The 27,964-nt window shown below is 46.4% G+C and overlaps 1 protein-coding gene across 1 annotated transcript in view; it reads left to right on the top strand.

Moving 5' to 3' along the window:
* Window positions 1-27,182, top strand: part of SHISA9 (shisa family member 9) — a 471,441-nt gene extending 444,259 nt beyond the window's left edge. The window contains exon 4 of the mRNA XM_073542891.1: window positions 26,419-27,182. Within this exon, the coding sequence (XP_073398992.1) occupies window positions 26,419-26,987 (569 nt within the window). The 3' untranslated portion in view covers window positions 26,988-27,182. The remainder of the gene's footprint in view (window positions 1-26,418) is intronic.
* The last annotated feature ends 782 nt before the right edge of the window (window positions 27,183-27,964 follow it).

The following is a 27,964-nucleotide window of genomic DNA, read 5'->3' as shown; positions in this document are numbered from 1 at the left end:
CATGCATCAGTTGTGAGGTGCACCTTTCCGCTCACTGACTGCTTGAGTGCATGGACAATGCGGTCTTTCACATGATGGTGGAGGGCTAGGATGGCTTTGCGAGAGAAGAAGTGGCGACTGGGTAGGTCATAGCGTGGTACTGCATAGGCCATGAGTTCGCGGAAAGCTGTGCTTTCCACCAACCGAAAGGGCATCATCTCAAACGAGATTAGTTTGGCAATGTGGGCGTTCAAACCCAGTGTACGCGGATGAGAGACTGAGTACTTTCTTGACCTACTCATAGTGTCTGGGAGGGTGAGCTGGACTTGAGAGCTGCATATGGTGGAAGTAGCAGTGGACAGGGCGGACTGAGAGAGGGTTGATGATGGTGATGGAGTTGGTGTTCTTTCTGATGGCCTAGAATCAGTCTTTCGTTGATATAACAGTGGGATTCCCTGACTGCTGTGGCCTTGCAACGACACCTCAACATTTGCTGCTGTGCTAACCGGTGTGCTTACAGTGGGGGAAACAATGTAGCGTTGCTGACTACCTTCGTTGTGATCAGTTGCACATGTGGCACTTGAGGTTTGGTGTTGTGTCCACGCTTGCAAGTGCATGCTGGTTAAATGTCTAAGCATGCAACTGGTATTCAAATTTTTCAGATTTTTCCCTCGGCTAAAGGTCTTTGCGCACTTCTTACAGATAACCTTGGCCTGATCATGAGGATTTTGTTCAAAAAACTGCCACACTGCACTCTTCCTACTTTGGCAGACATTTTGCGGCCTAGCACGCTGTGATCTTTTGACCCTCTGGACAAGCTGTCCAGCAACTCTTTTGATGTTTGGAACCTGTCTTTGGAGTGCTCCGGGCCTGCCAGATAACAGCTGTTGCGATGTCGATGTCTGCTGTGGATGCTCCTCATCTGAGCTATTGGAAGCAGCACCCTCTTCCCCCAATGGATGCCAATCTGGGTCAACAACTGGGTCATCCATCACCTCCTCTCTATGTCATGTGCACCTTTCTCTGTGTCACCGTGTATAGTGGTATAGTGTGCGGGAAGGGGCACCTGAGTCTCATCAGGGTCAAAATCTGGCTCTGTACACTGCGAGGACAATGTAGTGCTCTGAGTGAATGTACCAGCAGAATCATCCATCAGCGGCTGTGCATCAGTGCACTCCATGTCAGATTCATCTTGGCCTGGGTAATTCACCATTTGACTTGATAATCCAGGCATGGTATGTGAAAACAGCTCCATGGAGTAATCAGTAGTATGGCCTGCGTCATCCTTCAATCTTGGTTGGGGTGAAGGACACAAGGAAAGGTGTGGTTCATGAACATGAGCCTCCAATGACGACTCAGTGCTTTTACTTTTTACAACTGAAGAAGAGGAGGCGATAGAGCTGGAGGCTGAGTCAGCAATGTAAGACAAAACTTTTTCCTGATGCTCTGCCTTTAAAAGCGGTTTGCCAACTCCTAGAAAACTAAGCGTTCGAGGCCTTATGTAGACAGACGATGACGCAGGGTCAGCACCTCCTGCATTTGGTCCTATTTTGCTCTTGCCACTACCATCAGATCCACCACCAACACCATCATTACCAGCTGCCAACCCCCGCCCAATTCCACGGCCTCTTCCACCAGCCTTCCTCATTTTTGGTAGAAATGTAGACAAAATCCAACAAACTATATAGTAATGTAAAACAAGGTACAAGGTGTCTATAGGACAGGGGAGTTTTAGAATTTCTGCACACACTTGTGGACAGTGGACACTTGTGGATTGTGTGCGGCCCACTGATATCTGAGCGCTATGTGACACGCTCGATGGCACAGCTGCCTGTGACCAAAGTGACGAGAGGATAATGGAGATTTTGAATCTCTGCGTACACTTGTGGACAGTGGACACTTGTGGATTGTGTGCGGCCCACTGATATCTGAGCGCTATGTGACACGCTCGATGGCACAGCTGCCTGTGACCAAAGTGACGAGAGGATAATGGAGATTTTGAATCTCTGCGTACACTTGTGGACAGTGGACACTTGTGGATTGTGTGCGGCCCACTGATATCTGAGCGCTATGTGACACGCTCGATGGCACAGCTGCCTGTGACCAAAGTGACGAGAGGATAATGGAGATTTTGAATCTCTGCATACACTTTTGGACACTGGACACTTGTGGATTGTGCGCGGCCCACTGATATCTGAGCGCTATGTGACACGCTCGATGGCACAGCTGCCTGTGACCAAAGTGACGAGAGGATAATGGAGATTTTGAATCTCTGCGTACACTTTTGGACACTGGACACTTGTGGATTGTGTGCGGCCCACTGATATCTGAGCACTATGTGACACGCTCGATGGCACAGCTGCCTGTGACCAAAGTGACGAGAGGATAATGGAGATTTTGAATCTCTGCGTACACTTTTGGACACTGGACACTTGTGGATTGTGTGCGGCCCACTGATATCTGAGCACTATGTGACACGCTCGATGGCACAGCTGCCTGTGACCAAAGTGACGAGAGGATAATGGAGATTTTGAATCTCTGCGTACACTTGTGGACAGTGGACACTTGTGGATTGTGTGCGGCCCACTGATATCTGAGCGCTATGTGACACGCTCGATGGCACAGCTGCCTGTGACCAAAGTGACGAGAGGATAATGGAGATTTTGAATCTCTGCGTACACTTTTGGACACTGGACACTTGTGGATTGTGTGCGGCCCACTGATATCTGAGCGCTATGTGACACGCTCGATGGCGCAGCTGCCTGTGACCAAAGTGACGAGAGGATAATGGAGATTTTGAATCTCTGCGTACACTTTTGGACACTGGACACTTGTGGATTGTGTGCGGCCCACTGATATCTGAGCGCTATGTGACACGCTCGATGGCACAGCTGCCTGTGACCAAAGTGACGAGAGGATAATGGAGATTTTGAATCTCTGCGTACACTTGTGGACAGTGGACACTTGTGGATTGTGTGCGGCCCACTGATATCTGAGCGCTATGTGACACGCTCGATGGCACAGCTGCCTGTGACCAAAGTGACGAGAGGATAATGGAGATTTTGAATCTCTGCGTACACTTTTGGACACTGGACACTTGTGGATTGTGTGCGGCCCACTGATATCTGAGCGCTATGTGACACGCTCGATGGCACAGTTGCCTGTGACCAAAGTGACGAGAGGATAATGGAGATTTTGAATCTCTGCATACACTTTTGGACACTGGACACTTGTGGATTTTGTGCGGCCCACTGATATCTGAGCGCTATGTGACACGCTCGATGGCACAGCTGCCTGTGACCAAAGTGACGAGAGGATAATGGAGATTTTGAATCTCTGCGTACACTTTTGGACACTGGACACTTGTGGATTGTGTGCGGCCCACTGATATCTGAGCACTATGTGACACGCTCGATGGCACAGCTGCCTGTGACCAAAGTGACGAGAGGATAATGGAGATTTTGAATCTCTGCGTACACTTGTGGACAGTGGACACTTGTGGATTGTGTGCGGCCCACTGATATCTGAGCGCTATGTGACACGCTCGATGGCACAGCTGCCTGTGACCAAAGTGACGAGAGGATAATGGAGATTTTGAATCTCTGCGTACACTTTTGGACACTGGACACTTGTGGATTGTGTGCGGCCCACTGATATCTGAGCGCTATGTGACACGCTCGATGGCACAGCTGCCTGTGACCAAAGTGACGAGAGGATAATGGAGATTTTGAATCTCTGCGTACAGTTTTGGACACTGGACACTTGTGGATTGTGTGCGGCCCACTGATATCTGAGCGCTATGTGACACGCTCGATGGCACAGCTGCCTGTGACCACAGTGACGAGAGGATAATGGAGATTTTGAATCTCTGCGTACACTTGTGGACAGTGGACACTTGTGGATTGTGTGCGGCCCACTGATATCTGAGCGCTATGTGACACGCTCGATGGCACAGCTGCCTGTGACCAAAGTGACGAGAGGATAATGGAGATTTTGAATCTCTGCGTACACTTGTGGACACTGGACACTTGTGGATTGTGTGCGGCCCACTGATATCTGAGCACTATGTGACACGCTCGATGGCACAGCTGCCTGTGACCAAAGTGACGAGAGGATAATGGAGATTTTGAATCTCTGCGTACACTTTTGGACACTGGACACTTGTGGATTGTGTGCGGCCCACTGATATCTGAGCGCTATGTGACACGCTCGATGGCACAGCTGCCTGTGACCAAAGTGACGAGAGGATAATGGAGATTTTGAATCTCTGCGTACACTTTTGGACAGTGGACACTTGTGGATTGTGTGCGGCCCACTGATATCTGAGCGCTATGTGACACACTCGATGGCACAGCTGCCTGTGACCAAAGTGGCGAGAGGATAATGGAGATTTTGAATCTCTGCGTACACTTGTGGACAGTGGACACTTGTGGATTGTGTGCGGCCCACTGATATCTGAGCACTATGTGACACGCTCGATGGCACAGCTGCCTGTGACCAAAGTGACAAGAGGATAATGGAGATTTTGAATCTCTGCGTACACTTGTGGACAGTGGACACTTGTGGATTGTGTGCGGCCCACTGATATCTGAGCGCTATGTGACACGCTCGATGGCACAGCTGCCTGTGACCAAAGTGACGAGAGGATAATGGAGATTTTGAATCTCTGCGTACACTTTTGGACACTGGACACTTGTGGATTGTGTGCGGCCCACTGATATCTGAGCGCTATGTGACACGCTCGATGGCACAGCTGCCTGTGACCAAAGTGACGAGAGGATAATGGAGATTTTGAATCTCTGCGTACACTTTTGGACACTGGACACTTGTGGATTGTGTGCGGCCCACTGATATCTGAGCGCTATGTGACACGCTCGATGGCACAGCTGCCTGTGACCACAGTGACGAGAGGATAATGGAGATTTTGAATCTCTGCGTACACTTGTGGACAGTGGACACTTGTGGATTGTGTGCGGCCCACTGATATCTGAGCGCTATGTGACATGCTCGATGGCACAGCTGCCTGTGACCAAAGTGACGAGAGGATAATGGAGATTTTGAATCTCTGCGTACACTTGTGGACACTGGACACTTGTGGATTGTGTGCGGCCCACTGATATCTGAGCACTATGTGACACGCTCGATGGCACAGCTGCCTGTGACCAAAGTGACGAGAGGATAATGGAGATTTTGAATCTCTGCGTACACTTGTGGACAGTGGACACTTGTGGATTGTGTGCGGCCCACTGATATCTGAGCGCTATGTGACACGCTCGATGGCACAGCTGCCTGTGACCAAAGTGATGAGAGGATAATGGAGATTTTGAATCTCTGCGTACACTTTTGGACACTGGACACTTGTGGATTGTGTGCGGCCCACTGATATCTGAGCGCTATGTGACACGCTCGATGGCACAGCTGCCTGTGACCAAAGTGACGAGAGGATAATGGAGATTTTGAATCTCTGCGTACACTTTTGGACACTGGACACTTGTGGATTGTGTGCGGCCCACTGATATCTGAGTGCTATGTGACACGCTCGATGGCACAGCTGCCTGTGACCAAAGTGACGAGAGGATAAGGGAGATTGGATTGCTTTTAAAAAAGCAGTTTGCGGAGCAGTGGGTAAACAGCAATGCCAGCGTGTCAGGAAGCCTTAGAAGGCAGCCCAACAACCAACACCACTGATACACCACAATATAGCCTCCCCTTGCACTGCACACACAGTGACTTGTGTGTTGTGCAGGCCAAATCGCTAGCAGCAGAAGCAGTTTTTTTGTCTTCTTCCCTGCCTAACGCTCTCCCTACAGAATCAGCAGCAACCTCTCCCTATACTAAGATCGGCAGAAGTAAGATGGCGGTCGGCGTGCACGCCCTTTTATACCCCCTGTGACGCCCACCAAAGCAAGCCAATCACTTGCATGCCCTTCTGAAAGATGGTGGTGACCCGTGCCTGTGTCATCACGTTGCCCACAGTGTCCGTGGATCCTGATTGGCTGAAAAAGAGCGCAAAACAAACTTTTGAAACGCGACTTTGGCGCGTAAGTCGCCGATCTCGTGGCCGACCTCATCCTAGGGTCGGGTTTTGTTTCATGCGACTTTTGAATTTTTTCGACCCGTTTCGCTCAACTCTAGCGGTAAGTCTTCGTCCAACTTCCTCTCCTGCCAAAGACCTTTCACTACTCCTCTGAGTTCTTCCATCTCTTCCCTAAGGGTCTTGTTCACGCTTTGCCACGTTGACAGGTGACCTCTGAGCTCCAAGACTTCATTCTCGAGCCCCTCCACCCTATGCTCGGCCATTTGTCTCAGGACCCTTTCTCGTTCGAGATGTTCTTCCACTGTCTCTTTTATCAACTGTATCTTATGGTCTTGTTCTTTTTCGGCCATCACGTGTCGCACCACCACTTCTCTAATTATATCTTCAATGGGTACCACTGGGTCAGCCCTATCAGTTGAGTGAACCCTTCAGTCACCTTCTGACCGTGTGTCTAGTCCAGTCGTCTCATCTCCCAGCCCACCATCCGTCATGTCACGAGACGTCAGGTCCGTATGTTGGGCAGATGTACCTCTTCTTCCGGTCTGTTCTACCTCTGACCTGTCCACTTTGAGAGGCGTCACTGTCTCAGTGTCTGCTGGCCCCACAGTCGAAATGTCTCCCTCGTCCGACTGTACGTCATCAAACAAAAAAAAGTCCCGGCCCCTCTCCAAGGCATACACTAAGTCTGGTGGTATACCGCCCCCTTGGCACTCAACGCTATGGGACGGGTCAAACATTACTCTGTCTACCGCAGAGTTCACCATGACCTCATGTTTACAGTGAACCTGGACCATTTTCTCGGTCAGCCAGAAAGTGAGCGAAGTTCCTGTCAGAGTCACCTGATTCTTTGAGTCCAGCCGACCAGAGACTCTTTTCCGGCGCAACATCACAGTACACACCTGCGGCCCATCGTTACTATCCGGGGGCTAATGAAGGACTGACCCTCCGAAACGTACGTCGGGGTAGGTGTCTTGACAATAGGATGCCTAAAGCTGCTGCTTATCAGGTATTAGTAAATTTACTTTCACTTTCATTTTCACCATGGCACTGTCATCTGACTATATAGGGCTTACTAACTTATGATGCTATCTCCGTGTGATGGAAGCTTGGAGTTGCTGCCTGTCAAGCATAAATAACTTTACTGTTACTACCACTTTGGTATTGACATCTGACCACACAGGGCTAATTTCAATACATGATGTTACTTCTATGCGATGTTGAACAAGTGATAGTTTATTGTATTATACTGATATATATTTTTTCACTTGAAGGCATGAACAATTACGTGAAATACTGATTAAGTGGCAGCTTAATAGATAGATGATCGATATGAATTTTATACTACACCTACTATAAAATATTATATTTGTTATGTAGGCTACCTTTGTCCGACACCTTTTGTTCTACCCATGCGGTTGTGGATATGACACAATTTTGTCCCTAATCATTCCCTGCACTTGTATTCTGTCTTTTTATAGTGTAATAATAAAATTTGAATTTTTATTCATTATTTTGGATTTTTTTGTCGTGTTCTTTTGGAGCTCTGCTCAAAGTTGCTATAGATTTGCGATTGGTCCATAATTTTCCATATTGCCAGCTAGTATTATCAGTAATATCATTATTTTTGTATCATCATTTTTGATCTGCTATAACTAATATGCTGACTATTGTCTCTAGCACTCTAATATCATCAGTACGATTGCGGCGATACCAAACATGACCATTTTTTAAATTATTTTAGTGGTGAAAAAAATGAGAACTCTGGAAAATAAATTTTTGGGGGTTGTGTGTGCATTTTCCGAGACCCATAATGTTTTCATTTTTTGGTCGATGGAGCCGCGATTGACTGATCGCTTGTGCTATATACCGTGATGCACAGCATTACTCTATATAGTAAAAAAAAAAAAAATCACTTTTTTTCTGGGAAGCTGACCACAGGCAGGGTTTCAAGAAAGCTTCGCCATGACAAACAAAATGGTCTTCAGGAGACCCCCGACTGTCATAGCAACTTGACACATGGAATGACATACCCCCATGCCTGCATGTATTAAATGCTGCTGTCTGAGTTTGACAGCAGCATTTAATAGGATAACAATCATGGGCGGAGGCATGTCCTGGCTGTAACACTCAGCCATTCCCTGCTGATTGTGTGGTGAGCTCACCCGTGAGCCCGTGCCATCCACCGGCTTACAACTTGTGCTGTACATGTATGATGCATGTCGTGAAGGGGTTAAGACCCAATGGCATGGAGAGGCTGAGAGGTTCCCCAGTCATTAACTCCAACTAACATACTTTACTTTCTGTCCTTAAAGGGAATCTGTCAGCAAGTTTTTTCCCATTTAATCGGAGTGCAGCATGATGTAGGGGCAGAGAGCCTACTTCCAGCAATATGTAGGCTGTGTGTTGCTGCTTCAGGAAAATCATTATTTTGTCAGGAGTAGATTATAATTACAGAACTAGGTGCCTCACGCTTTCAGGTCAACTTGATCTAACCCTGCCTCCACCGATGATCAGCAGCTTACTGTCAATGTACAGTATAAACAGAAAGCTGCCAATCAGTGGTGTGGGCGGGGTTATACAGAGCTCAGCATTCTGAGCACTGCTAGATCTGCAGCAGAGAAAACTGTGATTGTATCAAAAAACAGCATGCAGACTGAAAAGTGATACATTGCTGGAATCAGGGTCTCTGCCCCAACATCATCCAGCTCTCATATTATATAGCAAAAACCTGCTAACAGCTTCACTTTAATTGCTGTCTTTGTTATTAATTTTGAATTTTTCACCCTAAGAATATAAAATAATGAAAAATTACACGCCATTGTTTTCCGTTTGTGAAGATAATGAATTTAATACAAAAGGGTGTAACTAGAGTTTAGAAACCATTTGATCTTATTCAGCTGACATGCTCCCCAATCCAACATTTGTTAATCAAATCTTCAGAAATCACAGTTTGTATTTTTGGAAGAAATTGTTCCGCTATTAACACTTGATGCTGAATAAACGGGCTACAAAACATTGGAGCATATGTGTATGCACAAAACAGATCATCATGTTAGCTAACACAATCAGACACAGTCTCTACAAACATACGTTAAATGATGTGCGGATTCAGACCAAAAAAGGTGCAGCCCAAACAAGTAAGCATAAACTGGTATATTAAAACATCGGGCCATGTGTTCCGTTACATTTGTATTTAAGAGTTTGCTTTTATTTTCAAAGGTATCAACAGTTTCCTAGTAAAAAAAATTAACGGTCATGAGAAAATGACGCATTCTTTAAATCGGATTTATTTTTTTTTTAAATTGGCGAATATCAAATACCCCAAAACCTCTGACTATCTGTAAATATAGTAGAATAAATCAGAAAAAGTCACCCTAAGGGAAAATACACAGTATAAAAACTCAAAAAGAGAAGAAAATACACGTTTTAAGTCATTGGTGTGTCATGATGAAAAATCATATAATAAATTGCAAGTGCTATACCTAAACACAAGTGACCAGAAACGTATATGATCATAGATAAATGATGACTCGATAAGGAAAGCATCAACCTAAGGCAATACGCACAGTACAAATATCCACAAACAAATCAAAATACATGATTTAAGTCTTTGGTGTGTCATGAAGAAAAATCATATAATAAATTGTAAGTGCTATACCTAAACACAAGTGGCCAGAAACGCATATGATCATAGATAAATGATGAATCGATAATAAAAATATTAACTTGCGGAAATAAGTAGGAGTCGACCACTGATGAAGTGGGAAAGATGATTGTTATGTGTACTTAACCTGGGCCAAGGATGATGAAACAGGAGGAAAGGGATGGAGATGGTGAAAATACTATGTATCTCACCACACACTGGTGGCTTCCTCAAAGGTATAGTGATGTGATGGTCAGAAGTCTTTTAAATAGGGTGGATGATCTTTGGACTCTATTGTTATTTCCTTAGGAACAGCTGGCTGTCAGGTATGATCCCGATACTTCTGGTAACTATTTTTTATACAGCCAGCTGTTCCAAAGGAAACAATAATAGAGTCCGAAGATCATTAACCCTATTTAAAAGACATCAGACCATCACATCACTATACCTTTGAGGAAGCCAACAGTGTGTGGTGATATGCATGATATTTTATATATGCATATATTTTATATATATATACACATACATGACACTATACAGACATTAGCTTTTACCCTTTTGTTCAATGAGTTCCAAGCATTGTAAAAATCCTGGCTCAGATGGATATTGTAAGCTCGCTGGATAAGGTGAAATCCCGGAGTGGACCCTCTGGACCGTGGCACCGAGGGACCCCGGATGAGCAACCAGGTGGACCCGACCCCTATACAGGGACCGTTAGGAGCGGGTCCAGGGGTTCGAATGCCACGGCAGCCGGAACCAAGAGGGGCGGCTCGGAATGGGTACAAGAGCTTAACACAGGAAGGCGGGACTGGAGTCAGAAAGCAGGTACGGCACAGGAGGACTGGATCGGAGTCAGACAGCTGGTACGGACACAGGCAGGCAGAGCTGGAGTTGGGTAGCGGATACGGACACAGGCAGGCAGGACTGGAGTCGGGTAGAGGATACGGACACAGGCAGGCAGGAGTGGAGTCAGGTAGCAGATACGGACACAGGCAGGCAGGACTGGCTGGCGTCGGGTAGCGGACACGGACACAGGCAGGCAGGACTGGAGTCAGGTAGCGGGCACGGACACAGGCAGGCAAGGCTGGAGACAGAGGAAGAGGCTGCAAGGAAACACAGAACCATCAGGGGGAAGCAGGCTCAGTGCAAGACAGGATAGGAACCTAGAGCTGCTGTATAACAACAACGATCAGGCACCTCCATTATGGGAGGACGGCCTGACATACATGTAGCTGTGCCCCCATTGGTCCGGCAGTGCTACCGGGTCAGGGCACCGCCGGTGATGACGTCAGAGATGGAGGCTCGGGCGTGACCTACTGCGCAGGCGCAGAGCCTGTAATGACGTCACCGGCCGGGGACCGGACAGAGGAGGACGACGGCGCCGGAGCAGAGGGAGGAGAGGCTGCAGTGTGGTGTCAGCGTGAGTGCGCGTGGAAGAGGAAGGCCCGGGAAGGTGAGCGTCTGGAGGCACGGGAGGCACAGGGACCGTGACAGTACCCTCCCCCTTAAGCCGCCCCCTGCTGCGATTGGCAAAAAATCTCCTGAGGATGTGAGGAGCGTTGATGTTACCCCGGGGCTCCCAGGACCTCTCCTCAGGACCAAAATCTTTCCAGTCAATAAGGAAAAAGGTCCTGCCTCTAACTCTCCTCATGGCGAGGATATCTCTTACCTTGAAGGTGTCATCAGACCCCACTGGCCGAGGAGCAGAACTAGGTGAGGAATGGAACTGATTCAGTACCACGGGTTTCAGGAGAGAGACGTGGAAGGTGTTCGGGATGCGGAGCGAAGCAGGCAACCTCAACTTGTAGGCGACTTCATTGACACGTTCCAGGATCTCAAAAGGGCCAATGTACCGGGGGCCCAACTTGTAGGAGGGTAATTTTAGTCGGATTTACTTGGACGAGAGCCAGACCTTATCCCCAATGTGAAATGGTGGAGGATCCAACCTCCTCTTGTCTGCGTAATTCTTCATCCGCTCGCTGGCCCTCTTGAGTGCCGAGTTAGTTTCGGACCAGATTTCAGAGAACTCTTGGGACAGGGAGTTGGCTGCTGGTACCTCGGAGGTCGGGGTTTCAGGAAGAGGTATATTGGGATGTTTGCCGAAGACCACAAAAAAGGGCGATTTGGCCGAAGATTCGCCGGAATGATTATTATAGGCGAACTCCGCCCAAGGAAGTAGATCCACCCAGTCATTCTGATGAGCGTTGGAGAAATGCCGAAGGTATGCCGTCAACGTTTGGTTGGTTCGCTCCACTTGCCCATTGGTCTGCGGATGATAGGCAGATGAAAAATCCAGAGATATATCCAGAAGTTTGCAAAGCGCCCTCCAAAACTTAGAGGTGAACTGGACTCCATGATCAGAGACAATCCGTCGAGGTAGGCCGTGGAGCCTGAAAATCTGATGGACAAAAATCTTGGCTAATCCAGGTGCAGAAGGAAGGCCGCCCAATGGAATAAAATGTGCCATTTTGGAAAAACGGTCCACAACCACAAGAATCACCGTACAGCCAGCAGAGCGAGGCAGATCCGTGATAAAGTCCATGGCAATATTCTCCCAAGGAGATGTAGGCACCAGCAACGGAAGCAGCAACCCAGACGGGGACCGACGAGGAGTCTTATTCCTAGCGCAGGAGGAACAGGAGGCAACAAAGTCTACCACGTCTTGGCGGAGAGAGGGCCACGAACAATACCGAGATATGAGAGCAAGGGTCTTCCTAACTCCGGCATGACCAGCCAACTTGGAAGAATGACCCCATAACAGCACTCTCCTCTTGGCATCTCCCGGGACGAGTGTCTTGCCTGGAGGTGGAGAAAGCAGCGTCACTGGTGCCACAGTGATAATCCTGGTAGGCTCAATAATGTGGGATGGTTCCTCCCCAACCTCAGTCGGTTGAAAGACTCTGGAAAGAGCGTCGGCCTTGGTGTTTCTGTCCCCTTGGCGAAAGTGAAGCTCAAAATCAAAGCGAGCAAAGAATAAGGACCATCTGGCCTGTCGAGGATTAAGTCTCTGGGCGGACTGGAGGTAGGCTAGGTTCTTGTGGTCCGAGTAAATCAGAAACGGATGGACAGCTCCCTCCACAAGATGATGCCACTCCTCCAATGCCAACTTGATGGCCAAAAGCTCGCGGTCGCCAATCGAGTAATTGCACTCGGAAGGGGAGAAGGCTTTGGAGAACAATCCACAAGGGCGCAGGCGACCCGTAGAGGTCTTCTTGGATAAGACAGCTCCAGCTCTGGTCGAGGAGGCGTCTACCTCGAGCACGAAGGGTTTACTGCTCTCAGGATGGGACAACAGCGGAGCCGTGGAGAAAGCCCGTTTTAGCGACAAGAAGGCCTCCTCAGCCTGTGGCGTCCAGGAGTTTGAAGAAGTCCCTTTACGAGTAAGGACGGAGATTGGCTTGGAGAGTGAGGAAAAATGCGGAATAAACTGCCTGTAGTAGTTAGCGAATCCGAGGAAACGCTGGATGGCCTTTAGGCCGACGGGGCTGGGCCATTTGAGAATGGCAGACAGTTTCTCGGGATCCATCTGCAGTCCGGTGTCAGAGACGATGTAGCCCAGAAATGGTAGTGAGGTTTGCTCGAAGATGCATTTTTCCATCTTGGCATACAAACGATTCTCCCAAAGACGTTGAGGAACCAGGCGGACAGTTCTTCTATGAGATGGGAGATCTGAGGAGAAGACAAGAATGTCATCCAAGTACACTACCACACAGGAGTACAGGAGGTCCCAGAAGATCTCATTGACGAACTCCTGGAACACAGCTGGAGCGTTGCACAGGCCGAAAGGCATCACCAGGTACTCATAGTGACCGTCACGGGTGTTGAAGGCGGTCTTCCATTCATCGCCAGCACGGATGCGGATGAGGTTGTACGCCCCTCTGAGGTCCAATTTGGAGAAGATCCGTGCCCCTCTAAGACGGTTGAACAACTCCGGAATGAGTGGGAGAGGGTACCGGTTCTTGACAGTGATGTTGTTTAACCCTCTATAGTCGATGCAGGGGCGCAGCGAACCGTCCTTCTTTTTGACGAAGAAAAAACCGGCTCCTGCGGGGGAGGAAGACTTCCGAATAAATCCCTTGGCAAGGTTCTCCTTGACGTACTCAGACATGGCTGTGGTTTCTGCGGAAGACAGAGGGTAGATCCTACCCCTAGGAGGCATCGAACCAGGAATTAACTCGATGGGACAATCAAAGGACCGGTGTGGTGGAAGGACCTCCACTTCCTTTTTATCGAAGACGCCTGCATAGGACCAATAGGCTGAAGGAAGTCCCAGGAGCTCCCGAGGTGGGCGTGCTGGAACGGCCAGACGAATAGGATTCAGACACCGACCTTGACATGAGTCTCCCCAGTGCAAAACCTCACCAGATGACCAATTGAGTACCGGCTGATGAGTCCGTAGCTACGGAAGGCCAAGTAGAATGGCGTGAGACAGATCGGGCAGGACGTAGAAGGCCACTCTCTCTCTGTGGAGAGCACAAATTTGCAGAACCACCTCCTCCATGACCGCGGTGATTGGTTCCTGTAGGGGTCTGCCATCAACGGAAGCAATCACTCGGGGGTTCTTCATGGTAGCCACAGGAATCCGATACTTGTCCACCACTTCACGCCAGATGACATTGCCTGCTGAGTCCGAATCCACGTAGGCCACCTCGGACCCACGTCTCTATCCTGAAAGTAAAAGAACAGCTAACGTGAGTGCTAGAGAGGAGTCATTAACACCTAGGGAGGCCTCTCTTACCTGACCTAGGTGGAAGAGTTTCCCAGTCTCTCAGGGCAAGAGTGGATGAAGTGAGATGCTCCTCCGCAATAAAGACAGAGACCCTGCTCTCGTCTTTCTCTCTGACGTCTCTCCGTCATCCGGACCCGATCTACCTGCATGGGCTCAGGGGACGGAGTGTGAACAGAACTGGCTGGTCGAGGACTAAAGGAACGATTAACAGTCGGGACTGGCCTAATGGGCCTCCTGTCTCTAGCTGACTCCCGGGCGCGTTCCGGGAACCGAAGGTCTATTCGAGTGGCCAGGGAGATGAGGTCCTCAAGGGTAGTGGGAGTATCCCGTCTCGCCAATTCATCTTTTATCCTGCTCGACAACCCACGCCAAAAGGCTCCGACCAATGCCGCATTATTCCAACCTAATTCGGAAGACATGGTACGGAACCGAATGGCATATTGACCAACTGTCAGGGTGCCCTGGTGAAGATTAAAAAGTGACTCCGTCGGGGAAGCTACTTGTCCTGGCTCATCAAACACCTTACGAAAGGTGTCCAAGAAAACCAAAATGTTGGAGACCATGGGGTCATCCCTCTCCCAGAGAGGATTTAGCCAGGATAAGGCCTCCCCCTCCAGGTGGGACATGATAAAGGCCACCTTGGCTCTATCGGAGGGGTACTGGTGAGGCTGAAGCTCGAAATGCAAGCTACACTGGTTTAGGAACCCTCTACACTGTTTGGGGTCACCAGTGTACCAGGGTGGTTTGGCAAGGCGAGGAGAGGGAAATGAGGCGGGACCTGGAATGGCGGCTGCGGTGGCGGACTGGAGGTCCCCCAAACGGCTGTCTACCGAGGCCATATACGACAGAATATGGGACTGGGCGTCACGCTGCTGACCCAGTTCCTGCTGGAGACTGGCCAGTTGGGCAGCATTTCCAGGGTCGGCAGCCTGAAGAGCGGACAGACGATACTCCATGGACTTCATCACTGACATGATGCGCCCCTGATTCTCCCGCAAAAAGAGCAACTCTTTCTGACCGGGAGAGGAAATGCCGGCGGGATCCATGGCCTGATCGTACTGTAAGCTCGCTGGATAAGGTGAAATCCCGGAGTGGTACCTCTGGACCGTGGCACCGAGGGACCCCGGACGAGCAACCAGGTGGACCCAACCCCTGTACAGGGACCGTTAGGAGCATGTCCAGGGGTTTGAATGCCACGGCAGCCGGAACCAAGAGGGGCGGCTCGGAATGGGTACAAGAGCTTAACACAGGAAGGCGGGACTGGAGTCAGAAAGCAGGTACGAGCACAGGAGGACTGGATCGGAGTCAGACAGCTGGTACGGACACAGGCAGGCAGAGCTGGAGTTGGGTAGCGGATACGGACACAGGCAGGCAGGACTGGAGTCTGGTAGAGGATACGGACACAGGCAGGCAGGAGTGGAGTCAGGTAGCAGATACACAGGCAGGCAGGATGGGCTGGCATCGGGTAGCGGGCACGGACACAGGCAGGCAGGACAGGAGTCACGGACACAGGCAGGCAGGACTGGAGTCAGGTAGCGGGCACGGACACAGGCAGGCAGGGCTGGAGACAGAGGAAGAGGCTGCAAGGAAACACAGAACCGTCAGGGGGAAGCAGGCTCAGTGCATGACAGGATAGGAACCTAGAGCTGCTGTATAACAACAACGATCAGGCGCCTCCATTATGGGAGGGCGGCCTGATATACATGTAGCTGTGCCCCCATTGGTCCGGCGGTGCTACCGGGTCAGGGCACCGCCGGTGATGACGTCAGAGATGGTGGCTCGGGAGCGACCTACTGCGCAGGCGCAGAGCCTTTAATGACGTCACCGGCCGGGGACCGGACAGAGGAGGACGCCGGTGCCGGAGCAGAGGGAGGAGAGGCTGCAGCTTGGTGTCAGCGTGAGCGCGCGTTGAGGAGGAAGGCCCGGGAAGGTGAGCGTCTGGAGGCACGGGAGGCACGGGGACCGTGACAGATATGTGTAGAGGTAAATAAATAATATGTTTATGATGCTTATTTTTAATGGCCTTCACAAACACATTTGTATTGTATGATATATCCATTGAGGCCTTTTACCTGTAACTGACACCTTTGAAAATTTTTCGCCAGTTTTGCATGGATTGCATAATAACTTTGGAAGAAAAAAACATTAACTAATGACTGATAGAAAATGAGTATTTTCCATAGCTAGCAGAATAAAGGTAACATTCACTGCAATAATAAAATACTATACTTTTCTAATGCCTGTGGGTGGACTAACCTTTTAAATAATGTCTGGAAAGAAGCAAGATTATGCAATCTCTCAGTGCAAGCAAATGCTTTTTGTGTAAGTTACTGCACAGAAAAAATACAAGAAGTGGGAGACAGAGACAGTGAAGGCGCATAAACAGCTGCCTATTATTCTTCTGCTAGATGTACAAGTGCTGGAGTAAAGCAGAACATGACATGGAGCTCTATACTTTCCTGTGCCCAGACTGCACTGTTCAGAAGTGCACATACACGTTACATGCAGCAGCTCAGGGATGCATTATATTGTAATTTGAAGCCTTAGGAGACGAGAATTTCATTGTCTAGGCATAAAATCAGCATTAATGAAAATAATATGGGTTATTGCTTTCCACAGTGCTGTGATGCTCGGGTGTATATTCTGTAATTACAGATAGATGAGAAAATAATAATTAATGGAAAACAAATAGGGGTGATATATTAATCATCAAACGCCATAAAAATGCATACAACATCTAATATAGCCATGTCCCAGATTACGGAATGGCTATATATATATATATATATATATATATATAACCCCTCCGTAATCATCTGTGACAGGTTATTTTCGATGCAATATCCAATTTTATGGAGTATATCTCTCTCTCTCTATATATATATATGTATAGACATAGATATATATATACTGTAAATAGATAGTGCCTTGAAAAAAGTGTTCACGTTTCAACATTTTTTCACATTGCACACGCAAACTTAAATTTATTGTATTGGGATTTTTTGTGATGTACCCACACAAAGTAAGAAGTACTATTGAAGTGTAAAGGAAATGATACATAGTTTTCTAAATATTTTAAAAATATAAATCTGAAATTTGTAACGTGCATTTGGAGTCAGCCTCCCTGAGTCAGTGCTTTATAGTATCACCTTTTCCTGCAGTTACTGGTGCAAGAGTGGAATTTAGGTCTGGACATTGACTGGGCCATCGACACACATGAATATGCTATGTTCTAAACCATCCATTGTAGCTCTGGCAGTATGTTTAGGGTTGTCATCCTGCTAGTAGTAGGTGAACCTTCGCCTCAGTCTCAAGTCTTATGCAGCCTCTAACAGGTTTTCCTCCAGGATTTTCCTGTATTTAACTTCATCTTCCCATCATCACTCATCACCTTCCCTGTCATTGCTGAAGAAAAGCATCCACCCAGCATGATGCTGCCACTACCATGTTTGACGGTGGGAATGGTGTTTTCAGGGAGAGGTGAAGTGTTAATTTTCTGTCGCTGTGTCCCTCTACATGACTTTTTTGCAAACTGCAAGCAACACTTCTAATGGCTTGCTTTCAAAAGTGGCTTTCTTCTTACCACTCCTCCATAACTGGCAGATTTGTGGAGTATGCAACCAATCCACTGGTCCACAATTATTTTTTCCACAAAAAACAAAATTAAATGGATTTAAAAATATATATTCAGATTTTTTTCCTTCAGGTAGGGTTTTTTTTGTGACACATTTCCAATTTTATGGAAATATTAAAAAATAATTCTTTTGTAGTCAACATTATGTGAAATACAGCTTACCGATAACATTTTTGATGATGATTTACTGCAATATTTTTTGCGGAATATCTCTTCAGGTTCCAGTAATTGTCATCCAGCATACTGGAGCTCCGCTTGCATTGCTGCCTCTGTTTCTTCGCAGAAATCTGGTCAATGAAAGCACCAATATTTTCTGGGAAGAAGCCAGGTAGAAGTCCCAGAAATGAAGTTTTGAGGGCATGTTGCATCCAATAGCAAATCTCCAGAGATATTTCAGTTATGTTTTTCATACTGGATTTTTTCTAACAGCAGTTTCATATTTTTGTATATCTGTTTCTTATCAGCAGCTTGTGCAAAATATATTGTTGGGATTTTGTTACCGTTATACAAAGGAATGGCCTTCAAACTAACTTTTGATGAGTCTATGAACAATTAACACTTTTCTGGCCAGTCTTCGGCCTCCATAACCAAACAAATATTATTATTATATAAAACTACGCCTTGTTCTTCAGAGAAATAGCTTTTGAAATCACTCTCTCGGCTACGATACCTGTATATTCTCACATCTTTGCAGAGTAAATTCCATCTATTGCTGTATAGACAAGTCTAAATAATGGATAAGGCAGTTCAAAGCTTTTTGAGATAAGACGTGAGGTTCTGCCTAACCGAAAAAGACACATAGCTGATATTAGAATGGGGGCTTAAAAGGGTGGTCCAAAGGCAAAGTCATTTTCTTCCTATAGCCTTATCTATTTGATGTGCTTGTGTGGCGTTCTCATGTGGTGTATGGCTGAGGGTTGTACTCCTCCCAGGGTATGATGTATCTTATGGAGGCCAAGCTTTCTGTCAGGAGAAAAGTCTTTCCTTCTCAGATTACACAAACACGGGAAACTCCACAATAAAAAGATGGTGGTAGTAATTAGTGCATTTGAGTCCCAATCATGAAGCAGCCGTAAGAACTTGAAACAGAAGCCTTTTTACTGAAGGTAATGGGGCAAACAGCAGTAAACTGAGGTGCAGGATTACACTCACGGTTGATGATTGCTGTGTATCTGCAGACAGGCAGATATTAGTAACCTCTGGTTTTATTCAGTCTTAATATTTCTTCAGCACTGTGCTCTGTTTGTTTCCTGAGGTAATTCTTCTCCCTAGAGGTGCAATGGTAGTCTTACTCATATGAAGACTATTAACTCCCCGTATCGTGTCAGTCCCCTTTTTAAGCAAAGCCGGTAGGGAGAAAGTAGGTAATTCCCTCACCTACAAAATGGCTTCCTCTTCTCAAGATGTCCGACCACCAACTGCCACTTCCAATTTAAAACTATATCACAGGACTTGGCTCCTCCCCCTTCTATGTGACTGTAGAGCTGCAGTCATTGGCTGACCGTCCTGAGGCGTTTTTCCAGAACCTTCTGCATATTAACACAGAGCTGGGTCACCTGATCAAACCAGTGAGGAGAAGATTAACCCTTTTTGTGCTGCCTGTCAGCAGGTCTCACAATGTATTCAAAATGCACAGTCCACATAAAAATTCACAGCAATTACAAGAACACACTATATGTCCGGCATCCTATAGAAATGGCCACTTTGTGGGATACCACACTTGCTTTGAAAATTCCCTACTGTTCCTTAACTACACTAACTGCGATTGTATTTTTTTTCCCTACTTCCTTTCTGATGACGCTTTGTTTGAGAATACCAGTGCATGCTGGGAAACTCAAACAAAGCATCATCCGGGCCAGAGGTTGTGGTCACTGCTGCGGCCTGTACCTCCTCGCTAAAGTGAAACATCATCAGTGATGCCCGATTCAGGGGTTGGTCCCTGATCTGTCTGATGTGCGCTGTCCCCTGTCGCCTGTGCATTGCCACCTGTCTCCTGTGCGCTGTCTCCTGTGCGTAGCCACCTGTCTCCTGTGCTCTGTACCCTGTCTCCTGTGCATTGCCACCTGTCTCCTGTGCGCTGTCCCCTGTGCATTGCCACCTGTCTCCTGTGTGCTGTCCCATGTCTCCTGTGCATTGCCACCTGTCTCCTGTGTGCTGTCCCCTGTCTCCTGTGCATTGCCACCTGTCTCCTGTACGCTGACCCATGTCTCCTGTGCATTGCCACCTGTCTCCTGTGTGCTGTCCCCTGTCCCCTGTGCATTGCCACCTGTCTCCTGTGTGCTGTCACCTGTCTCCTGTACGCTGTCCCCTGTCTCCTGTGCATTGCCACCTGTCTCCTGTGTGCTGTCCCCTGTCTCCTGTGCATTGCCACCTGTCTCCTGTACGCTGACCCATGTCTCCTGTGCATTGCCACCTGTCTCCTGTGTGCTGTCCCCTGTCTCCTGTGCATTGCCACCTGTCTCCTGTACGCTGTCCCATGTCTCCTGTGCATTGCCACCTGTCTCCTGTGCGCTGTCCCCTGTGCATTGCCACCTGTCTCCTGTGTGCTGGCCCCTGTGCATTGCCACCTGTCTCCTGTGTGCTGTACCCTGTGCATTGCCACCTGTCTCCTGTGTGCTGTACCCTGTGCATTGCCACCTGTCTCCTGTGTGCTGGCCCCTGTGCATTGCCACCTGTCTCCTGTGCGCTGTCCCATGTCTCCTGTGCATTGCCACCTGTCTCCTGTGCGCTGTCCCCTGTGCATTGCTACCTGTCTCCTGCCTGCTGTCCCCTGTTTCCTGAGTTCTGTGCCCTGTGCATAGTGTCTGATTGGTTGTTGGCTAATAAATCAGCAGCAGAGAGGTGTCAGAATATCTAGCGTGCAGAGACCAGCACCGCCCCTGCAAATATTGTCACTAATCTGTGCCAGTTTAGTCTAAGGGCCCCGTCACACATAGCGACGCACCAGCGATCCCGACAACGATATGACCTTGTCAGTATCGCTGGTGTGTCGCTACATGATTATTGGTGAGCTGCCAAACAGGCAGCTTCTCCAGCGATCAGCACCAGCGACACGCGGCTAACAAGCGACACACGTCGCTTAGTTACCCGCTGTGTATGTTAGAAACCAACGCGCTGGTGCAGGGAGCTGGTAACCAAGGTAAACATCAGGTTTCTAAGGTTCCCAAACCATAACAATATAAAGAAGAACCTGGCACTCAACTTGAATTTCAAATAGAAAATGATTTTTTTATTTCATCCCAGATAATACGTTAAACGTTTCGATCCTAAACATGGATCTTCATCAGTAACTAGAAAAATATACAATGACACAGTACGTGTGAAATCATAACAAAAATCAGGATATGAAAAAATAGTAAATATTATACAAACAGAAGTATATACAAAAACAAAAAAATTCATTGCTGAAAGATAATATATGTGAAATAAATCAGAGAAGAAAGGAATATCAGGCACAATCTATGTGTGGTAATAGAAGTATGAGAGGATTAACATACAGTCAATAAACCTCATTTGAATCCAGAAATATAACTGAGTCCATCAGTTATAAGATATATGAAACTGAAATAGCTGTTGCAAAAAACAAAATTGTTATAAAGAAAAAAGGTTAACATTAATATGTGTGCCCAAACTTTAACATATGACTGTACCGTACTCCAGAGAGAAATAGAACCAGAGCGAAATCGACAAAAGATATCTAAAGGATTAAGACCTGTGATGAATAAGAGAAAATACTGTAGAATATATGGTGATAGATGGAAATTAAGGGACACCCTATTGACTCTGATGGCTACTTATCCACGGATCTATACACTAAACCCATGGAAAATGGGTTTGTATAATATTTACTATTTTTTCATATCCTGATTTTTGTTATGATTTCACACATACTGTGTCATTGCATATTTTTCTAGTTACTGATGAAGATCCATGTTTAGGATCGAAACGTTTAACGTATTATCTGGGATGAAATGAAAAATCATTTACTATTTGAAATTCAAGTTGACTGCCAGGATCTTCTTTATATAGGTCGCTGACACCTGTCACACACAGCGATCTCGCTGGTGAGATCGCTGTTGCGTCACAAAACTTGTGACTCACCAGCGATCTCGCTATGCGAGATCGCTGTGTGTGATGGGGGCTTAAGACTGTTTTTCTAAGAATTAGAATTGATAAACTTGCTTCCTTCGATCTAATAAGGGCGTGGGGCACGGACAGAAACCATAGGCTGGCTCCCGGAAGAAAATGATCAGGTAGAAGGCAGGAAGACATCCAGCAACTGCAATGGAACAGACTATAAAATTATTATTAGTAACTATTAAAATGTAAAAAAGTGAGCAGACTGCAAAGTATGTCGTATGAGAAACGGTTAAAGAATCTGGGAATGTTTAACTTGCAAAAAAAGAAGGCTAAGTGGAGACTTAATAGCTGTCTACAAATATCTGTAGTTCTGTCACAGCGTAGAGGGATCATCATTATTCTCATTTGCACATGGAAACACGAGAAGCAATGGAATAAAACTGAAAGGGAGAAGATACAGATTAGATATTAGAAAAACTTTTTGACAGTGAGGGTGATCAATGAGTGGAACAGGCTGCCACTGGAGGTGGTGAGTTCTCCTTCAATGGAAGTCTTCATACAGAGGCTGGACAGACATCTGTCTGAGATGGTTTAGTGAATCCTGCTTTCAGCCTGGGGTTGAACATGATGACCCTGGAGGTCCCTTCCAACTAACATTCTATAATTCTATGATACTATGTTGTCAATAGTGTAAACAAAAAAATAATATAGCACGATGGGCACCAATGGTTACTAAAGGACCCTACTGACTATGATGGTATTATTCAAGTTTACTTCATAGTAGCTATTGATTTACTGGAAAAATGGCACCATGATGGAAACCCAACTCAAGCTGATATAATGAACTGGGTCATTCAGATGTTATTGGTGTTAATGATGTTATTTAATGGCTTAATCCCCTGAATGAATTCCATTTTATACTCTTAGTATGGAAAAGAAAAAAAACGAATACAGGCAAGCTAATGTGAACTTTGCCTACAGTACTATGTTGCCCGTCATGTCAATACTTTTAGAATAATTCACAAATAGTGGAAATCTACAGCACATTGTTTTCAGGCTTAGTTTCTAGTCTTGAGACAATCTCCAGATCAGTCAGACAGATATAAATTAGGTGTTGAAAGGGTGTAAGTAATATGTTTCATTACCATGAGGTGTCACTCCTAATTTCGGGAATTGGAAAAGCGTTCTCAACTTTCCATCGGCAATGTGTCACAGTCGAGAGTTGCATTAGTGTCATTTTGCCCCACACTTTAGACAACCAGATTCAAACGGACTTGCAGCAATCATCTACTACCCCTGGACAAATCATTAGGAACATTATCACTTACAACTGGCCACTGTATTTTTGTGACAAGTTTCATGTGTAACACTGAGCCATTAACCAGCAATGCAGCATTTCTTTTCGAAAAAGGTCAAGTAGCTGGATAATTTTTATTCATAGACCACATTTAGACGCCTAAGAGAGTTATTCTTACAAATTATAGGATTTCTTAAAGACAAATCTGAAATACACAAAAACACAATAGCCACCATCAGTATCTCACGTGTCATGCATCTAAAGAATAAATATCTGTCTTCAGGCTAGTTATAAATCCAGGTAAAAAACCTGTTCAGAACAGATGAGTGAATCTATCCAAAATTAATCGAATTAGCTTCAATTTTTTTAAAGATCAATTTTCTAGAACCTGAATTTGCCATTTAATTCACCCAAATGCTGGCCGCCATTTTCCTTGATACTTTTAGGACTGAGATGGTGTTAAAAAATGAAAGAACATAATACTTAACTTTTTCCTCACCTTTTCTGATGCATTGCATTTATGGAAACATTTTAATGGTTTAATGGAAAAAAAAACAATTACACCAATTTTAATGCCATTTACTGATCAATATAGGTAATCTGTTCACTGTATAATATGTGTTGTTCCAAATTCCAAGAATACTGAATGATATTTACTGATTTGTAATGTTTATTTTCAAAAAAAGTGTATGAAGAAATGTAATTATTTTCATTAGTTTTTAGAAAATTTAAAAGAAAACAAAACCTTGACTTTTATTCCACGCCTAATATACAGGTATATAGAGATGTACTGATACATAGAGATGTATGCATGTACAATATGCCTGTAAAGAAGAATACTAAATAGATATTTTTCTACAGAGCATAGACAGATGTCCCTCAAAGTCCTGAATTTTAGGAGAAACCATACAATCACCGCAGCATCCAAGACACATGCAGTGAGATTGGGTCCATCCATGGGCAACCATTAAAGAAAAAACAAGTGCTAGGGCAAATGTACATATAAATAACTAGCTATTGAACCCATTCTACGCCAGGGTGGCGAGCATTTATATTGGTATATGGTCTCCATCCTGGTATGTGCTGCTTCCATCCAGTGCCCTAATCTTGTCATTTGCTGCTGCCATCTTGCGCCCCCATCCTGTCATATGCTGCTCCCATCCTGCACCCCCTTCCTGTCATGCGCAGCCCGCATCCTGTGCCCTCATCCTGTTTTGTGCACCTCCATCTTGTCATTCTGTCATGTGGTGCTGACATCCTGTCATGTGCTGCTCCCATCCTGCACCCCCATTCTGTCACGTGCTGCTCCCATCCTGCGCTCCCATCCTGTCATGTGCTGCTGCCATCCTGCACCCCCATTCTGTCATGTGCTGCTCCCATCCTGAGCCCCCATTCTGTAATGTGCTGCACCTACTCTGCACCCCAATTCTGTAATGTGCTGCTCCCATCCTGTGCCCCCATTCTGTAATGTGCTGCTCTCATCCTGCGCCCCCATTCTGTAATGTGCTGCTCCCATCCTGAGCCCCATCCTGTAATGTGCTGCACCTATTCTGCATCCCCATCCTGTCACGTGCTGCTCCTATCCTGCACTCCCATCCTGTCATATGCTGCTCCCATTCTGTCATGTGCTGCTCCCATCCTGTGCACCCATCCTGTCACGTGCTGCTTCCATCCTGTGCCCCCATTCTGTCATGTGCTGCCCCCATCCTGCGCCCCATTCTGTCATGTGCTGCACTCATCCTGCGCCCCTTTCTGTAATGTGCTGCACCTATTCTGCACCCCAATTCTGTCATGTGCTGCTCTCATCCTGCGTCACCATCCTGTCATGTGGTGCTGACTTCCTGTCATGTGCTGCTCTCATCCTGTGCTCCCATCCTGTCATGTGCTGCTCTCATCCTGCACCCCCATTCTGTCATGTGCTGCACCCTTCCTGTGCCCCCATTCTGTCATGTGCTACTTCCATCCTGCACCCCCATTCTGTCATGTGCTGCTCCAATCCTGTGCCCTCATTCTCTCATGTGCTGCTCCAATCCTGTGCCCCCATTCTGAAATTAGCTGCTCCCATCCTGCTCCCCCATTCTGTCATGTGGTGCTCTTATCCTGCACCTCCATTCTGTAATGTGCTGCTCCCTTTCTGAACCCCCATTCTGTAATGTTCTGCACCTATTCTTCACCCCAATTCTGTCATGTGCTGCTCCCATCCTGCGTCCCCATCCTGTCATGTGCTGCACCTACTCTGCACCCCAATTCTGTAATGTGCTGCTCCCATCCTGTGCCCCCATTCTGTAATGTGCTGCTCTCATCCTGCACCCCCATTCTGTCATGTGCTGCTCCCATCCTGCGCCTCCATTCTGTCATGTGCTCCTCCCATCCTGCGCCCCCATTCTGTCATGTGCTTCTCCTATCCTGCGCCCTCATTCTGTCATGTGCTGCTCCCATCGTGCGCCCCTATTCTGTAATGTGCTGCTCCCATCCTTTAAAATGGGGGCAAAATGTGGGTGTCAGTTACATATTTAAATAAATCAGTGATGTGAGCAGAGGGGGCATGGGGACAAGGGGACACTGTGGCGCCAGAAACAGTGCCTGCACAGACCGCGCTGTCAGGCGCAATTTTGTTGGTGGGCAGAAAAGTTGTGATGTCAGGAGAGGGCGGGATTGTGCTGTTGAAATCGGTGCCTCCGCAGTCTGCGCTTTCCAGCACTATTTTCTTGAAGACACACTGCAGTGTGTCTTCAACAAAATGGTGCTGGAAAGCACGAACTGCACAGGCGCTGATTCCAGCACCACAACCCGCCCTCTCCTGACATCATGGCGAGACCCGGCGGCAATACCGGATCGGTAAGTTGTTGTGCCGGAGATCGCGTTGCGCTTGCGCAGTCTATAAAGGCTTCGGACAGAGTGACACTCCTAGCGTTATATTATAGATATAAATCTGTATTAAGGAATGATGTATTTTTTTGGTGTTTGTTTCATGTTATTTTCATTAAATACTACTCATATGTTTTTGTTTTCTATACAGCGGAAAAAGGAAATGAAGACTTCTATTCAAAAAGGAGACACCTTGCAGAACTTGCAGCAAAGGGAAGCCTTCCTTTACATCCGGTCCGTGTGGAACAAGAAAGATCCTACAGTCCTGAAGGTGGCACTCATGGTGGCACAATGAGTGGTACTGTTGGTGGCACTCTTGGTGGCTCAGTTGGAGGCACTCTTGGCGGCTCGATGGGAGGCACTCTTGGTGGCTCAATGGGTGGCACTCTAAGTGGATCAATGGGTGGAACCCTTAGTGGTGGTACACTGGGTGGCACCCTTAGTGGTGGTACATTAGGTGGCACACTTGGTGGCACACTTAAATTAAATGGACAGAAATCCAAAGTCACCAAAATACATAATCATCCATTGGCCTCATCATACAATCCTGACTACAAAACCTGGGACCACTCTGAGCATTCCCTGCGGAGGCAGGCCTATGCAACAAAGAAGCATTGCCCAGTGGAGTCAGTAAATGAACAGATACCATCACAAAATCAGCACTATGTTCCTCCACAGCCATACTTTGTAACAAACAGCAAAACAGAAGTAACTGTCTGAAACCTATAAAAAGTTAACCCTACTGGAATCAAACACCATTGAGGGTGTAGAGGTGGGTGTCTATGTATGCTGAAGATCTTGAAGAGCAGATTGGGTTTTTCACGACCAGCAATACAGTAGAGGAAAGCAATTAGGGACTCCATTTTCTACTTCACAGTGAAGGTTAAGAAAAAAACTTTTACCTATGCTTTTTTTTAACAAAAGGAAAACAAACGAAAAAAAAACAAAAAACTAGTGATTTCAATTTTATGATATGGAGTAGCACAACAGAGCCTTCATCTCTGCAAAAATTACCATGGTTGTTCTTAACTGCCGAAGAGGACGTGCTGAAGCGGAAGTTAGAGGGGGCCAATATTTTTATAAAAAAATAATAATAAATTAATAAAATGAAGGTAAAAATATTATGAGTGATTATTTTCAGTATCATCTCTTTGCACATCTGTGAAAATCCATCTGAACCAAGGCCTTTCCATCTATAAGAAGCAAAAAACAAAAACAAATGGTCAAGAACCTCAATAAGACTGTTACATAAAAAAGAGAACGGAGCCTTTCTTATCGATGGAAAGTGCACAGTTAAAAAATGGACAATTTTACATAATAAGGTGAGAGAAACTTTCAGTAAAAAGACAAGACTATAGGAGTTTATCTACTTGAGAAGAGATTTCGGAAGATGAAAAAAAATCAATATGTTCTTCCTTTCCTTGCGTTCCACATGTAAGCGGTTGGGGAAAGTATTCTGCACTGTCTGTTATAACTTCTTTATCAGTCTATGTTTGCCTATTTTCACTTGCTTATGACTGGAAAATTTAAAGTGGGCGGTGCCTTTAATGTATTTCTATCGTTCAATGAAAAAGTCTTGTTTGATCCCTTTTTTTTATTTTTTTTTTGCTTAATAACTTACATTTATTTTTTGAGTACTAGTCTTTTGTTTGTAACCTTGATCAAAAATTGGGCTCTTCTTTAGTTATGTTGTGCAT

The sequence above is a fragment of the Dendrobates tinctorius genome, unplaced genomic scaffold, assembly GCF_039654945.1.
Source record: "Dendrobates tinctorius isolate UK_male_01 unplaced genomic scaffold, ASM3965494v1 ptg000129l, whole genome shotgun sequence".
NCBI classification, from domain to species: Eukaryota; Metazoa; Chordata; class Amphibia; order Anura; family Dendrobatidae; genus Dendrobates; species Dendrobates tinctorius.
The sequence above is the reverse complement of the archived record's forward strand: the minus strand, read 5'-3'. Positions and strand labels throughout refer to the sequence as shown.